The sequence below is a fragment of the Humulus lupulus genome, chromosome 7, assembly GCF_963169125.1.
Source record: "Humulus lupulus chromosome 7, drHumLupu1.1, whole genome shotgun sequence".
Taxonomy (NCBI): domain Eukaryota; kingdom Viridiplantae; phylum Streptophyta; class Magnoliopsida; order Rosales; family Cannabaceae; genus Humulus; species Humulus lupulus.
The window spans coordinates 101106582-101124153 of NC_084799.1; the positions used below are offsets into that span (position 1 = coordinate 101106582).

General features: G+C 37.9%; 1 protein-coding gene across 1 annotated transcript in view; it reads left to right on the forward strand.

Annotated features, from left to right (window-relative positions):
- The window catches only part of LOC133792023 (protein WEAK CHLOROPLAST MOVEMENT UNDER BLUE LIGHT-like 3), a 74107-nt gene extending 68439 nt beyond the window's left edge, over positions 1-5668 (forward strand). The window contains exons 4-5 of the mRNA XM_062229933.1: positions 5102-5341; positions 5459-5668. Coding sequence (XP_062085917.1) covers positions 5102-5341; positions 5459-5668 — 450 coding nt within the window. The remainder of the gene's footprint in view (positions 1-5101; positions 5342-5458) is intronic.
- The last annotated feature ends 11904 nt before the right edge of the window (positions 5669-17572 follow it).

A 17572-nucleotide genomic window follows, 5' to 3' on the forward strand; every position in this document is an offset into this window, starting at 1 on the left:
CACTCTATATCTTATACAATCATAAAAATTAGTATGTGCCAACCCCTCATGAGATCAACTACATATTCAATCTCAAATCCAACCCCAACTAAAGCAACAAGGGGTTCTTCCATTTTTATCACCATGAATCCGGTTGCACATTCCTGAGTGATATAACTTATAAATCCAACGTGGGAAAGTACTTCCAAGAGTACTTCCTCATGACCGACCTGGTCGCAGACAACATAGCCCTTACACGAGGAGGTAAACTCTTTAATCTTTGTTCGTCATTCTTCTAGTCACTTTGTATCTTCTACTTGTTCTTAGCCGGTTTGCATTATGCCTAGGTCCATGGTATCGACTTGAACCTACTCTAGAGATTAAGATAAGAGCTGCAGCATTGGCCAACATGACAAAGTAATAGATTGAGATAAGCGTTAAAAAGCTGGTCACGGAGAGCAATTTGAGGCTAGTCAGCCTCCTGGAGCCTCACCAAGAGGTGAGGGAATCAATTGAGGGGAATGCCACTAGAGTTGGCACTGAAGAACAAGAAAACCCTAACCAGCAACAGGATGTGTCACAGCCCCAAAGGCACCGACAAACGGGAGTGACCATTCGAGAGCCTAACCCCAATGCTCAACCAGCCAATACTCCTCCCCAACATGGGAGAGGAAAACAAAAATTACCTGAATATGCTGGTCCTATACTTGAATCCTCTGATGAGAACGGTATAGATTTTTCATTTATAGATGCATTACCCATCCCTTATCATCTATTCGATAGGGATGACAACATTAATTTTTCGACCATTAGTTTCTTCGATGTAGATAGTGAGTGTAGCAGTAGTTCCTTAGATAACGTAGCGACCAATAATTGTAGTTTAGGTATACTCCTTAGAATTTCTTTTAATTTGTTTCCTTATCATGCAAAATTATTTCTTGACATACCAGCTCATTTTTTTTCGTGTATTCACGCAATCCGACGATGCGTTCGACATCTATGTTTCTGGAGGCAAATCAGCTAGCTCGAAGAAATTGAGCAGGAAAAATTTGGGAGATGTTAGTGGGGAACCTCCAAGAAAAAAGGCTTGACGAGAAGACCCTCCAGCTCCTATTCCTTCCAAAACAACTACACCTCCTCCTCCTCCTCCTCCTCCTCACACCAAGCCCTCCACCGACCAAGGGGGAGGATATTTGGCGGCAAAATTGTTGAGCAATGCTATAGCTCAACAAATGATAAACTTTAGAAAATATCCAAGCATCTTCGCAGCCAAGAGGTCTTTGCCTCTCTCCCTTCGCTGATGTAAATCGTTCTAATCTATTACTTTGTAATACCTCTCGTAACTCATAAATAAATAGAAAAAAAAATACCACTTAACATATGAAATTCAATGGGGCCTTGATAAAGCATGCAAGTTGGGCCTAATAGTTTAAAATAAAAATAAAGTGTTCTTATGCAACATTTAAAGACAAAAAATAAAGTTTAAGTCTCACTGATAGTTTTAAAATTAAAGTCAATAACATCATTCTTTAAAACTCGGCACATATGTTGATCGTTTATTCATCATAGGGTACCCCCACGCCATACACACCCAGACGTCGGAACTCCCCACATCACAGCAAGTGCCAAAGAGAAACCCAATTTATTACCTGAAAGGGAGAAGTAAGGGGGTGATCTAAAAGCCTAGTAAGGAAGTACAAACCAATACAATAGAATTCAAGGAAACACAATAAGAACATATTCTTATTGTAAAACTCATAACATATCATAACCATACGTCATATCCATACATCATAATCATACTCTTTGTGATCATGGCGCCACTTTTGTCCATGTCACATCTTGAGGTAACCAGTAAAAGCATAAAACTTGAAAGACCTCCTTTGTGAGGTAAACAGGAAGCTCTGGTCCTTGAATAACCTTGGCGTGTCTGCCCTATGAGTTACGTCATATCCTTAGTAACTCCTTTCTTGTGTCGCGTTCAGCACGCTAGCAACCATTTTCTTTTTCATAAAGCATACAAACACATGCAATACATTTCATATCAACACAAAGGAAACACATGTTGCATCATATTCACCATAGCATCTCAAGATAGAATTCCATACTTCATATCACTTAATCCATCGTCATACATAACATGTCATTATTCTTATAATAGACCAATCTTACCATCTCATAGCATAAACATAGAAATTCTATCTAACTTCCTTACCTCAGGTCCGAGCAAAAAAAAATTAGAAAAACTTCACAACAAGCCTATAATCATAATCAAACATTGTCTCTTAGAATCACATGTTAATTACTCAGGCCCAACACATATACCCCATGTGTGCATGGGTCATGCACATATGGTGCAAGTTGCCCAATAATTCCAAACATAGACATTTTCACATAAAATCACAAAATAATAATGTCAATTCTACCTATTATTCCTTCATGGTTACAAAGTAAAACCTATATGTTTGATTAATAAGCATATAGTTGAAAGTAAAAATGTATTTGCATGAGACATGCATACGCGGGAGCGTTGTTAAAAAGTGACGTTTTAAAACGATAATTCCTACATGCTTATTTCTACCATTTTCAAATAAATTAAGCTACATAATCTCTTCACCATTATTTATTTCTTTAAATCCCAAAGTTTGATTAAACCACTTAATACATTATTTTTAATTCATAAAAATAATTTATTTAACCTTTACTTAATTTCTCATAAAATAATAATCTCATTTATTATTTTAAATTGCATAGAAAATAACTAAATTTGTAGTTATTTGGAAGTACTTAATAATTTCTTATTTCCTTTAGAAAAATAAAGCATTTCTAAATTAATAAAATAATATGATTAAATGTGATAATTTATCATTTAAAGTGTAGGAAAAAATATTTTTTCACCTATATTATTTAAGACTTGAATTAAGTAGGTGTAAGACCCATTAAAATAATAATTTAACTTAATAACACAAACTTTCAGCAACTTTTATTTTGTTTAAAAATCATAAGGGAATTTAAACCAAAACATTTTCTCATTTAAATAAAAAAAAAAATCTGCACTTAGATAATAATGTGAAAATTCATGGTTACATTTAAAAAAAAATATTATTTTTGCATATACATAACTTAGGGCATGATTATTTAATATAATATCATTATATATCTTATAAAAAATATTTAATATGTTTTTTAAAAAATATTATTTAAAAGACCTTTCTTAATTTTAATGGAAAATTTCAGCAACTAATAATTCATTCAAAATCACAAACTTAGATTAAAATCACATTTTCTTCATAAAAATCAGCATGTGTTAATTTGATAAAAACTCCATTTAAATGTGAAATAAAACACTCTTTTATTTACATAAAATCAAACTATCATTAGAGACATCACATGAGCATTTAAAACATTGTTTCACCAATTTGCTCACCAATTATATACAAAAATAAGCAAGCATAATTAACATGAAATTCATCTTAAATTCATGCTTCTCAAAACTTAAACCATAACCTTCATGCTCAATCAACAACAAATCCAAACACAAACCCTAGCAGGCACCTATTAACATATTTTCATTCTTACCATTAGATTACTAAGATTAAAATACTAACAACAAAATAAACATAGGATACCCACAAGGATTTTAGAAAACCCTAGATGATGCAATATTAATACCACTATGATCATGATTCTAAAAATCAAGGTAGAATCAACAACAAGATCAACCATACTCACCATTCCTTTTTAGATGCCCTAGGCTGAAACCCAATACCCATACAATAATAAAGTTTTTAACCCTTTATGTTGCATCAAATCTCATCTTATACAAATAGAAACAAAACATTTTCATAGTTTAACCATAACAAGATTCTCCCATGACCAATAATAGAACGATGCCATAAACCAAAAACCACATAAAATCATAGAGCCACACGCTTAGCCCAAATCCCCTCATGCATCAAATAATACAACCCTTCATCCCAAAATAAAAAAAAATAACAATAAACCAATATAACCCAAGAAATCATAACAACAACAGGGCTAGAGATTTCATTACCTCTCTTGATTGTAGAATCAAGAACACAAAAGTGACCAAAACCCAAAATTATAGCCTCCACTTGTTCAAGCCTAGGGTTTCAAAACCTACATGATGAAAAGAAGAAAACCAACAAACAACAACCAAGAACACTTATCAAAACACAAGAAACAAAAGAAGAGAGGATCTAGAAACCACAAATACAAGAAGACATACACTAGGATTGAATCTGTTTCTATTCTTCTTCTTCTCCTTCTTCTCTTCTCTCTTCCTTTCTTTCTCTCTCTATCTCATGCTCGCTCTCCCTCCTTATATCTCTAGGTCGACAGTCACAAGAGCACAAACGCTCTATTTTCTTTTCTTTCCTTCCTTTTAATCTAACCTAGGAAATAACTAGTCCTAATGGGAAATAGGTAAGTTTCATCTTTTTCATTATTTTCATTCATTGATTTTCTATTTGATTTTTCTTAATTATAGGAAAATAAAGAGTGCATAAAAGATGACAACTCTTTTCCTATTTTAACTCATAGTCATCCAATCAAATTGATTTAAGACCAAACCAAATAGGAAAAGAAATCCCCCATTCCTACTATAGTCACATGCCACCCTCTATTTCCTCGTCTTTTATTTTATTTATTTTTCTTAATTCTTTTAATTAAATCAAATAAAAGGAAATAATGTGTAGGAAATTCTATCGCATGCTCATCATGCAACCATGCACATGAACACACCCAATTGCTAAGGTGCATTGCTACCTACCATGCACCTTGGTGCATTAAATCAAAACTCATTTTCTCACTTAATTAAATTAATAAATAAATAAAACAATTAACAATTAAATTCACACAATTTCTACCAAACAATTCAAACAATAAAAAAATAATTTCTAACACTTAACAATTAAAAATAAAACAAAGCACAAAATTAATAAATAAATAAAAAAATTGGTTCGCTACAGCTGAAACCCAGCCATGTCCTTGCTCGTGGGTTCAACGAAGTCCTCAGCGTAAGTTTCTTTTGTAATTTATTTTAGTCGAACAAGATTTCTTTTGATTAGCTCTGACAGCTTCATCTTTCCACTGCTCGCAGGGTCTTCTTACTGTGAAAAATAGTTGGCATCGTGCCAAGGAGGTCGACTCAAAACATGATAAGGAGATAAAGGCATGGGAGGCCAAGGTTAAGGCAGTTGAAGACAAAGTTGTTATTTTAACCGAGGAGTTGAAGAAGAGCCAAGAAGATCTGGCTATGGCTATTGCGGGTAAGGACAAATTCAAGGAAGCCTCCGAGACCAACTTGAAGGAGGCAACCAAGCTGCAAGAAGATTTGGAGGCAAGCATGAAGGAGGCCAACAGTCTGGAGGATCGAGTGAAGCTACTCGAAGCACAGAATGCCCAAAACTTTGAGAGGTTCTGAGGATCAACTTTTAACTGCTTTTACATGTTCTAGAAGAACAATCAAGATGTGAATTTTGATTACCTTCTTGATCAGGTAAAACAAGCTGAACTTGCCAAGTGCGCTACTCGCCTGGAAGAGGAGAAAAGTGCCCCAGAATCTTCTGAAATTTCCTTGGCGATGGAAGTCAATGGTGCTGAGGAGGAAGCCGAAACCTACGTCGATCAACAACCTCAACAAGACCCTCCTTCAGCTACACATTAATAATAAAAATTTTATGTAACTAGAACACCCGAATGGACTGTTCGTGGTGTTAAGACAATTTGCTGCCTAAGGCAATATTATTTACTTTTAATATTTTTAATTACATCCAAGCAGCAATTGCTCGCGGTGTAAGAATATTTCGTATTGATATTACAATTTCTATTATAACATTTACTCGTATGACCAAACCTAGCATAACACTTTATTATTATTTTAGAAAATTAGCTAAAAAACTTTTAAAATACTCTAAGTGTCATAGTATGCTTTCCCTTTATTTTTCTCGTGTGTTTACATATGTTTACAATACGCTTTTCTCTCTTAGTATCTTAAATGCCCCCCAAGTGATCGATGAGTCTAAGGTTCTCGGTCACTTGCCATTGACAATATGTAAAATAATTATAGTAGATTTTAAAGTTATTAATTATATATATATGATACTTATTGTTGTACCCTAAAAACTAACACAAGTTTAATCACTCAGCTAGGGATACAGTTGGAAGATGAATATATGGAAAAAGTAGAAAAGTAGAACATCTAGCTAATGATGATGTGAGAAGTTCAAGTTAGGACTTGGCAATACGTCATTCAGGTAATTATCAGGCTGCCTCTTAGGATGACGGTCCAGTTCGAGACATGTAGTGGCTTGATCCCCTCTAGGGCGCTCTGAAGTAAATCTGAACTAAGGTTCGGATATTCTTCGATCACCAGCTCGATGAAGATGTTCAGCTCATGGAAACCTGGTGATGATGCATACTGATGGATCTCGAGAGACTCGGAGGCTCTTTATACGCTCATTAATGCCCAGGTTGTATTGCACATTTATCATTTATTATTTGAGATAGCAGGAATATATTCTGTTATGCAGTCATATCCCAATGTAAATGGGAATTATCTGTATTAAATGTATACAATATTTATGCACACGATTACCCAAACCTATCCAGAAAAGTCTACTATAAATATCAGGGATAATGGACAGGAAAAGGGACGACCTTTTTGTAATACTGAAACTCTGCAGAAATTGTGAGAGAGCAATAATATTGTGTGTGTGAGAAAAGGTTCCTATAAGCTCATTATGGTTTGCAAATAAGCACTAATACTCTTATTAGATTTCTACATCTACCGTTGGCGAAAATTTGCGTCAACAATGTGGTGCTTTCATTGACAGCAAATTAGTGTCTTACAAGTTTCATTCAACGTTTATCATGGTGGTTACTCGATCGATGCATGACAATGAAATGGAATAGCATGGTGGGCAAGAGTGCATCATACAACCGTTCCCACTGAAAAGAGCCCGGATGTTTAGCAACGTCTTGGGAAGCAACCAGTGGGCCAAGACGATGCTAGGAGTTCAGCGTCACTCCCACCAAATCCTAATCCAGGATATCTAACAACCATCAAGATGGAGAATGCCCAATTGTGGATTCATCTCACTAGGTCAAACAGACAGATCGAGGAGTACCTAGCTCGATTACCCCCTCTCGCATCTGATGATAATGTCAAAAAGAGGCAATGTAGGTCCCATAAGTCCCACAGGAATAACCGATCTAAACCCAATCGTTTTGTTAGATTTTCCACTCCGAGCTCTATACCTGTAGAGAAAAATCACCAAATTGCTCTACCCACTAATCATCATAGGAACCATCATTCGCATGTCAGTTGGTCGGTCGACTGCGACCCCCAGCTCTGTGCTATACGCACAAATTCCCAAGAATGCCCATAACAACCCACCAGAGCGAGCTGGGACAAATTCACGGAGACAAAACACCTCACCAAATCCTCCTACGTCGTGATCAGAACCCCAGGCATAGAGAACTCGGGACATTGGGGTAGAACCAAGGCAGGTTAATTTAGTTCATCCTGATGGAACGAGGATAGCTCCCCAATAAGACATCTGCCATCGCCGGTAAGACATCCTACACCAGCGCGCCCACATAGAGACGCTCCAGCTCATGGAAATAGTAGGAGAAAACCTCCCCCGGCAGTAGACCCTCATGTCCCACAGGAAAGTGTTGATAATCCAAGTCCTCGACCTCAGCCGCGGAATGTAAGTTTCGCAAATGGAAGTTACTGGACGGGGAGCCAACGTGGAGGTAGCTCTGAGAGAGACCTGAGGAATCATCTTAGTTCAGCACAAAGTCTTCATTTCGATGCACATCCCAACCTGCGTTATCATTTGAATTCACAAAGGAGGTATCCAGCTTGCAATGATACTATGAATTATACTCAACACGAGGGAGATCTGTCTATCGTACGTGACAATGGGAATGTCCCACCTAACCAAGCTCGAACTTAGAGGGATAACAACCCATCAAACGCATACAATAGGATGGGAGCTGGTGAACAGCTCCCAACTAACCTAACGACCAAAGACCCAACCCTCAAGCGACTAGCCTTGATGGAGGAGCAAATGAAGAAGCTCTTATCTGGAAAGGGGATTGATGATTGTGACTCTGATAAGGAGCACAAACCTTTCACCCTGAACATTGTTGCAGTTGTGTATCCTATTGGCTTAACGATGCCATACATGCCAACATTTGATGGAAACCCAAATCCATCCGACCACCTCGGAATGTTCAATACATTGATGATGGCCCACAATGTCGGGTTCGACGTAAGGTGTATTCTGTTCCCCACGACTCTAATCGGACCTACCAGATAGTGGCTCAAAAAGTAAAAAAAGCATTCGATAAGCTCTTGGAAGGAGTTGTCTTCCGAGTTCAAGAAAGCATTTTGAGCTTCAAAGGAAACCTACATAGTGGCCGACTCATTGGCCAACATAAAACAACAACCTGTTGAGTCCTTGAAAGTATATCTAAGGAGATTCGCCAACATTGTAGCACGAGCTAGAAACATTGATGATAGCTCCAAGCTCATGGAAATGTGAACAATAATCCTAGTGGGAGGCAATCTATGGCAGAAGCTCCAGCGAAAAGGGGTTAAAAATGTAGATAAGTTCTTGGCCCGAGCTCAGGAGTGGATAAACTTGGAAGAAGTGCGACCTGTTGTTGCAGCTACCAGCCAGGCCCCTATTCAGCCCTCTGGAGTGATGACAGGTGTTGCAGCTACGGCTCAACCTGTTACCTAGAATAACCAAGCGGGAAACAACTAGAAAAAAAGGAATGGTGAGGGCGACCAGAACGGCAAAAAGAAAAACAAGTCCGGGGAAAATTTCAAGCCCATTTATGCCACCTACACTGACCTAATGGATATGCAGGAACATATTTTCCTGGAAAACTCTAATCGCCTACAGTGGAAGAACCCAAAGCCATTAATGTTGGGGTTTTATGCCCTAATTAAAACCCAATTTCTTTGTACTCTCATTTATTATCAATAAAAGAATAGAAATCATTTTTTGACTTGGTCAATCACTTTGCTCACATGTTTTATTTACATGAATATTTGTTTAATATAAACTTCTATTAAATCCCAAACATATAACTAATCATATTTATAGTGACGTAATCACAATGGAATATAAATATGATTATATGTTCAAAATAAGTTAGTCCTAAGATTAGTCAATGCACAAGATTTACACTGACTTGCTAATCTATGATATGATCTACTTACACATTGTAGTTTTATGTTCTTTCCAAATCATTAGCAAAGTAGATAAGATCAGATGTATTTGTTACATCGAATAGGACCGATATTGACAGTTGATAAGATAAGTAAACATAACGTTGTTATCTATTCTAGTCATATCATATAGTTGACCATAGGTCAATTCAATCTCAATTCTAAGTGGTTAGTATTCTAACTGATTGTATTATTTGAGTTCTTTGACTTGTTCGTTACCAGCTTACCCTACGGACTAGCCCATACTTACATCTTGGGAACTTGGTAGTATAATTGAGTGGGAGTGTTAATCATAGATATGAACATCTATAGATTCTGATGAAGAAGTGAAATGATGGTTTCTTTTTAGTTTGGTTCAATGTGCTAAATGATAGAGATCTCATTTCAGTAATTAATATTAGTTTACTGAAATATCATTTACAAGGAACTTAGTGTTTTAAGGATAAAATACAATTAGGGGTAAAATGGTATTTTAGTCTGATCTCATTATAGACCGTCTATAGAGGATTGAGTGAAAATTATGGTTGTGACAATGGATAATTAATAACGCATCTATATTTGTTATAGAATGTTCTATGAATTCAAGAGTGCAATTCCGAGTCTTTAGTGGAGTTACGAGAAATTAATAAGTTAGTAGATTTATTTGTTAGATTTATGATAACTTTTTGGAGCCTGATTTCATAGGCCCATGATCCCCACTGTACCTTGGATAAAATCATCTAGATAGTCTCAATTAATTGATTTAATTATTAATTACAATTATCAAATTTAACCAGGTCAATTTTTGATAGTTTCACAGAGTTATGTAATTTAGAGAAGAAAAGAGAAATTAGGGCAGATTTATTAATTAAGATAAATTGGTATCTAAATGAATTAATAAGTTTTAATCAAGGTTAAAATTATAAATAATTAATTTGATAAATGATTTGAATAATTATTTAATTAATTAATCAATAGAAAATAATACAAGTCTTGATTTTAAGTCCAGTAGGCTTATAATTAAATGGGAAATTTCACGGATCTAAAGACCATGATAATTTCGACCTAGGGCTTATATTATTTATTATTTTATTGATTTTTTAATTAAATTAAATGGCCTAATTGAGTCTATAAAATGAGTGCTAAGTGAGAGATGACAGACAAGTTTCTGAGAAGATCTAGTAGGTTTTAGATTCTCTCTACAAACATTAGTCCTTTTGTAAGCCTCAATATTCTTTTCTCTTCTTCTCTCTGCATCTATCTCATGTGTTGAGAATTGTCCACCCTTGTAACGACCCAAATTTTCTAATAAGGCTTAAGGGCCTTGATTAGTGTGCCTGGAGGGCATAATGGGAATTATGTGTGATTTTAATGAGTAAGATGCATGATTATGATTTAAAGCATGTTATATGACTACTTGAATATTTGAGATGCGTGACTATGTGTATTAGTATGCATGTAGGCCTTGATTAGGTTAGAAGGGCATAATCGTAATTTTGGCCATTATGGGCATAACTGCTTTGATATATGTGATAATTGTCGATACCACATTATTATGTGGATATATCTGTGATCTATGACTCGAGACGATCCTAGTGAGCAATGTAGCGAGAAATTCATGGCGGGGATTTATACCCGGCTCGAGGGGAGCCTAGGGGTATAAATGGGAATTTAGTGAGTATATTGGAGTCTATTTTTAACATCGAGGAAAATAATTGGAGATTAGTTAGGTATCAGGAATTAAGCGGGAAATATTACAGACACTCGAGGAGTTAGCGGGGATTGGGTAAAATGACTAAAATGCCCCTAAGTGGATTAGAGGGTTTAGACTTAATAGAGAGGGCATTAAGGTCATTTGGCTTGCAAGGGATAGATATGTTGAGGCTTTATGTTAGTGGGAATTGTAGAAAGTAATAGAAGTCTGAAAGAAAGGAAAGAAGGAAAAGAAAGAAAAGAGAAAAGGAAGGGAAAACAGAGTTGTATTCTCTTGGGTCGGTTTGTGGTTCTCTCACCACTTTTCTGGGGTTTTCTTGGAGCAAAGTTCAGAGGAGAGCTGGGTTAGGCTGTGCATCAAGGATCCTAAGCTAGGTTTGAGGAATTGGCAGAGGTCTAGCAAGAACTCACCAACGCTTGAGGTAACATTCTGTAAGTTCCTTCAGTCCTGGTTTTGGTGTTTAGCAGAGATATCTAAGCTGTGTTGATAGGGAATTCTAGGGAAGTTGGAGCCAAGGGTTGAGGAAAAGCACGCCAAGGAGGTCTAGAGACAACTTGAGGTCGAAGTTCCATCAAAGGTATAAATTCTAAGCCTCCAACTCTGATGTTTTCACTGGTTTTGTTGAGTTTCTGAGCTTAGGGACAGCTATGGTGAATTTTAGGATTAGAGATGCATGTGATTGGGTTTTGAGTTTTTGGGGTGCTTGGGATGAGTGGAGTATGTTTATAAGGTTGTTTTTGAGGTTGGCAAAGGTTTGGAGAAGTTTTGGTTGAGTTTGGTTCGAGGGAATCGCAGGAAGAGAAATTTGGAGTTGGCATGTCTGTGACTAGCGCTACAGCGCTAGCCTTTGGGCACTGTAGCGCTAGGCCATGCATGCTGAGGGGATTTTGCTTCTATTTGTAGTGCTGTAGCGCCCTCCTAAGAGCGTTGTAGCGCTACCCTATTTTCAGGAAGGGATTTTAGGGTTGTTTGCAAGGGTTTTTGACCAAGGGTTTGGGGTTTGATTCCACCACCTTGTTTGGTGGAACTAAGACTTCTCGGGGGCTCGGGATTGGTTCCGAGGCTAGGTTTTGGACTTGAGGTTTGATGATGACATTGGCCTATGGTTGTGTATAGGTGAGCGCTAGGGCTCGAGAGGGATCGTGCTCAAGGAGTCAAGTGATCAGACCTAGCAAATTGAAAGGTAAGAAAACTGCACCCGGATATATGTTTGTGATGGGACTAAGTGCTCCTAATATTTATATCGTGTCAATGATGGTATTATTCCATGGAACATGTGAAGGCAGCCTAAGAGTGTCATTCATAATATTTGCGCACAAGGTGCGGCTTGGCCACTGGTAGCCGAGGAGAGCTTAGTATTCACTGAGCTCGGTTTAAGCAGGTCGGAGTTAGTGGGATAACGGAGGGAGCAGCCTGAGAACGCTAGCCCTAGTTATCATTTGCGCTCTGATATATGATATGAGTTGATATGTTTAGCATGTTAGATACTTGATTATACTAAATGACTATATAGTTAAGAACATGTGATGCGATATGTGATATTGATTTGTCTGCTGATTGCTTATGCTCTGTTGTGTTGTTTTCTTGCTGGGCCTTGGCTCACGGGTGCTACGTGGTGCAGGTAAAGGCAAAAGCAAGCTGGACCAACCCTGAGATGGAGAGCTGTGGGGTTGAATGTACATAGCCAGCTGTTTAATCACCATGGTCGAGGAGTGGATCAGGACAGGGATTGCCTAACTGTTTGTTTTGCCTTAATATGGCTTGTTATTGTATCTAAACCTTATGACTTTTGTAAACGGTCTTTAAACTTATTATTTTTGGGATCCCATGTAAACAGATATTGTTTCTTAATGAAAAGGCGACTTTTGAGACCAAAACATTTTAGCCCTAGTCCCTCTATAGTTTCAGTAACACGCTTTTGATTAAATGACTTGATTAGCAAGTCTAGCACTTTATAAACACACAGTGTAGCGATCTTGGCTATCCAGGGCGTTACAACCCTAGTCTAGGTGATTCTAAGGATGCTTTGGAAGGCTGTGAAGAAAATTAAAGAATGGTTCAGTTTCTTGGTAATACTCTGCAACAGAAAGGATACAAGGGTTAGAGAAACTGAAGGAAGGACTCTATTATTCCCCTATGTATAATGTAATTGTTCTTATCATTATTTCTATTTGAATTCAATTTTAGAAACATGTTCTAGGTTTTCTTATATTAATTTGTTTAATATAAGATCTACATGAAAATAAACAAGATCTTGTATAAGTTTTCCCAATAATTAAAGCATCAAAGGGCGAAGAGAGATCCCTCAAAGTTCTGCCAATACCACAATGACATTGGTCATAATACTGATGATTGTGGACAACTGAAGGATAAGATTGAGACTCCCATTTGGGCTAGACCGTTAGCCTAGTATGCCCGAAATCGATTTGCTCCCAATCAATCTGCCAGGCGGAATTCTCGTCCAGCTCCGGAAAATCTTACAGGCCAGCCGAGGACTAAGATGGATCAGATGAATCAGATTCAAGTCGACCCTCCCCAAATAGTAGGAAGAGATATAACTACTATTGTTGGAGGACCTCAATTGGCGGGCACGAGCAATGGATCCCAAAAGAGGTATATACAGGATATAAAAACTCATAACGGTATGGAATTTATCCTGGAGCAATGGTTATCAAAACAAAAGCGATTGGAAAAACAACCAATCATTTTCACGGTGTAGAAAGCTAGCCACGTTCAGTTCCCACATAATGACCCGCTGGTGGTAACCGTGGAGCTCGCTAATCGAAGGGTGCGAAGGACATTGGTAGATAATGGAACCTCATTAAATGTGCTTTTCAGGTCCACCACAGAAAATATGGGATTATTCATGACCGATCTAAAGGCAACCTCAATGACATTGTAACGCCCTGGGTAACCAAGACCATTACACTGTGTGTTTATAATCGTGCAAGACTCGCTAATCAAGTCTTTTAGTAAAAAATGTGACCCTAAAGTCATAATCGAGTTAGGGTTAAAAGATTTTGGTTATAAATAGATAGATTTCCATTTAATTAAACGTTTGGTACATGGGAACCCAAAAAAAAACAGGGTTAAAGGACAATTTACAAAATTTCAAAAGTTTTATACAATCACAAGCCACTCTAATGGCAAAATACGCATTTTAGGTTTTCCTATCCCTGTACGGTCCCTCGGCTGTGGCGGACGAGCAGCTGACTATGTACATCCCGCACCTAGAGCTCTCCAACTTAGAATTGGTCCATAATTCCCTTGCCTTTACCTACACCACGTAGCACCCGTGAGCCAAGGCCCGGCAAGAAAACCATAAGTATAGCATAAACAAAACAGCCAATCAAATAATTCATAAGGCAGTTAAGCAGGTATTCCACATGTTATAAACATCAAATTAACAACAGTAAGCAAATCATAATCATACTATACTCAGGGTCGATGCCCTTAGGCCGCACCCTTTATTTAATCCACTGACTCTGGCTCGCTTAGGCCGAGCCCAGTGTTTAACCCACTGACTTCAGCTTGCTAGACCGAGCTCAGTGACTATTTAGCTAACCTCAGCTACCAATGGCCGAGCCGCGTCCTATACGCAAATACTAGTCCCGGCACTCTTAGGTCGTTTATTTCATGCTCACATGGCACATCATTATCATACAGCATTCAAATAAAAGAAATCTTAGTCCCAACATAGCCATACAAACGGGTGCACTTTTCTTACCTCTTACACTTGCACTAGATTTCAAGAGTCGGCCCCTCGAGTACGATCCTATCCCAAAGTCCAAGCAGTCACCTAATCACAAACCATAAATAGCACCCTCATTATAATTCGATTCCATAAACCAATTTTGGGACCAATCCCAAGCTCTCAGGGAATCCAAATCCACCAAACGGGGTGGTGGAATCGACCCCCGAGCCCCTGGACAACAACCCTAAAAACTACCCAAAAATCAAGTTCTGAAATCTGAGTAGCACTACAACGCTACCAGATGGGAGCTACAGCGCTAAAGTCAGAGACTTTAGCACCCCAAAAATGCAGCCTAGCACTGTAGTGCTCCCAACCTAGCGCTACAGCGCTAGTAAGATAAATGCAAATTTTTGGGTTTCTCTCTTCAAACTTCCCCGAGCCAAAGCTCCAAAAATCCTCCCCAATCATCAACCAAACACAAAATTGAGCCCATAAATCACTAGAGCTCACCCAAAACAACATAGCAACATCAAAACCTAGCTAAGAACCCCACCAAACACAAACATCAAAATTGAGCTTGAAGCTCAATAACACTAACTAGAAAACTAGAAAACCCAGAACAATCAAGGGCTAACAATCTTTACCTTAGAGAGGAATTCAACCCTAGGTTGTCTCCAATGCCACTCCAAGCTCCAGCACCCAAACTCCCAAGCTCAAGTTCCTCACAACTTCATCCCAAACCCAAATTCAGAAATCAGAATCCATAACTCTCAAGAACAAGTGAAAACCTAAAACTAGAAAATGAAATTCTTACCTTCCTCCCAAATTCGAAATTCCTAAGGCTTGCTAGCTGTAAATCCTCCTCCACAACTTGATTCTACTCCCAATTCCTCAAAAAAATCCATCTGCCTAAACTTGAGCTCCTCTTTTCCCTCTTGAAACCTTGAACCAAAATAACTATGGAAGTCTCAAGAAGTTTAGAACGTAAAGATCAACCTCAGCTGTGGTTTATATCATTTAAAGCCTAAATGACCTTTCTACCCCTCCTTCAAACACATTTCCTTCCTAAAACTCAAGGGCAACCTAGTCCTTTTTACTCTTTGCAAAAATACCACTTTTTACCTATTAATTCAGTAACAACACTAATTCTCAGGTTACTAGTAGTTACCAGTTTCACAACTAAATACCAATTTCGTAACTCCCTACTAAATCACCAATGAAATAGTGGGATTTCTCTCAGAGTTCGTGCTCTGGCACCATGGCAAAGAGAACTAAAGCTCAGTGACAAGATAAGAAATCGGGAGGCAAGATTTAGCAAAGAAAACCAAATCGATTGATGAAATTTTAGGAGTTCAACCCATAGAATTTTCTAATGGTGAGAACGCAATTGATCGAGATGGGAAGGTTTCATCTGGAGCTGGTTTTTCACCAAAATCGGCAATGCTCTTGCAGCAAAGTACTGCGACAAGGGCAGATGTTTCGAAGTTCCTGTAAAACTCGCAGATCTGTGAACAACAGCTACATTCAGGTAAGATAAACGTTATTCCCCCCATTCTTAAATCTGGCAATGTAATTCAGAATCTGAATGATAAATTTTGTGAAATGAGTGTTGGTGGCTCGGTGGGGAAGGGGATTAAGATTGAGATGGAAGATATAGAAGATGAAATTCTTTTTTGGAATTCAGCAATGGTATGCTATATTTTAGGGGCAAATCCTCCACTTGGAGTTATTGAGGGATATGTTACAAGAATATGGAGAGATCAAGTTGATAAGGTAGGTCTGCTTGCACATGGTATCTTCATTGTTCGATTTCAGGATGTGGCTATAAGGGATCAGGTTATATCAGGCGGTTTCATGTTCTCTGATAAGAAACCTATCATCATGAAACCTTGGGAAGCATCTGTTGATTTCAAAAAAGAAAATGTGGAGATTTCTCCTATTTGGGTACAGCTCAAGGGACTTGATCTAAAATACTGAGGGGAGAAGGCTTTATTTAAGATTCTCAGCCAAATAGGATCCTCAGAGATGGTGGATTAGATTACTAAGAGGAAAGAAAGGCTTAACTATCCCAGAGTAATGGTGGAGGTACACTTAAAATAGGAATTTCCTGAGCTTTTATCATTTATAAATGAAAGGAATGAGGAAGTTTCAGTTTTTGTTGAGTATGAGAGGAAGCCTACACTATGTTGACATTGTAAAGGATTGGGACATGATACTATGGCTTGTAGGAAAAAGCCAGTACAGCAGAAAACATGGGTGGCGAAGCAGAATTTAGAGAAGGACTCAAAGGTGGCACCAGCTGGTGTACTAGATGAGGATGGGTTTCAACAAGTGCAGAAGGGTAGGAAGATTCGGGTTTAGCCATTGCCAGCTACTGTTATTGAGAACAATTTTCAGGTTTTGATGGAACAAGGTGGTGAAGTTGAGGATTTAGTTGAGAATGGAGGTGGGGGATATCCACCTCTCCATAATGGATAGAATCATGTCTTGGAATATCCGGGGCCTCAACAATCCTAAAAAGCAATGTGAGATTAAGCAATTAATCTCTAATAAGAAGATAGGATTGGTTGGGCTCTTGGAAACAAGGGTGAAAACCCAGAAGTTAGGAGAAGTCTATACCAGAATGTTCACAGGGTGGTGTTTTTCATCTAATAATGCCTGGCATAAGGGGGGGAGAATAATAATTAGTTGGAATTCGTCTATGTTTTAGGTTGATATCAGTTTCTGTATGAGTCAACTGATGCATTTGGCAGTTAGATCGAATAATGGGCATGAAGGTTTCTTAAGTACCTTTGTTTATGCCTTCAATGATGTAAATGGACGAGATATCTTATTGAGAGACTTGAAACTTCTGGCAAGAGGTCATAAGCAACCATGGGTGGTATTAGGTGATTTCAATGATATTTTGAATGCAGATGAAAGGGTATGCAATCGA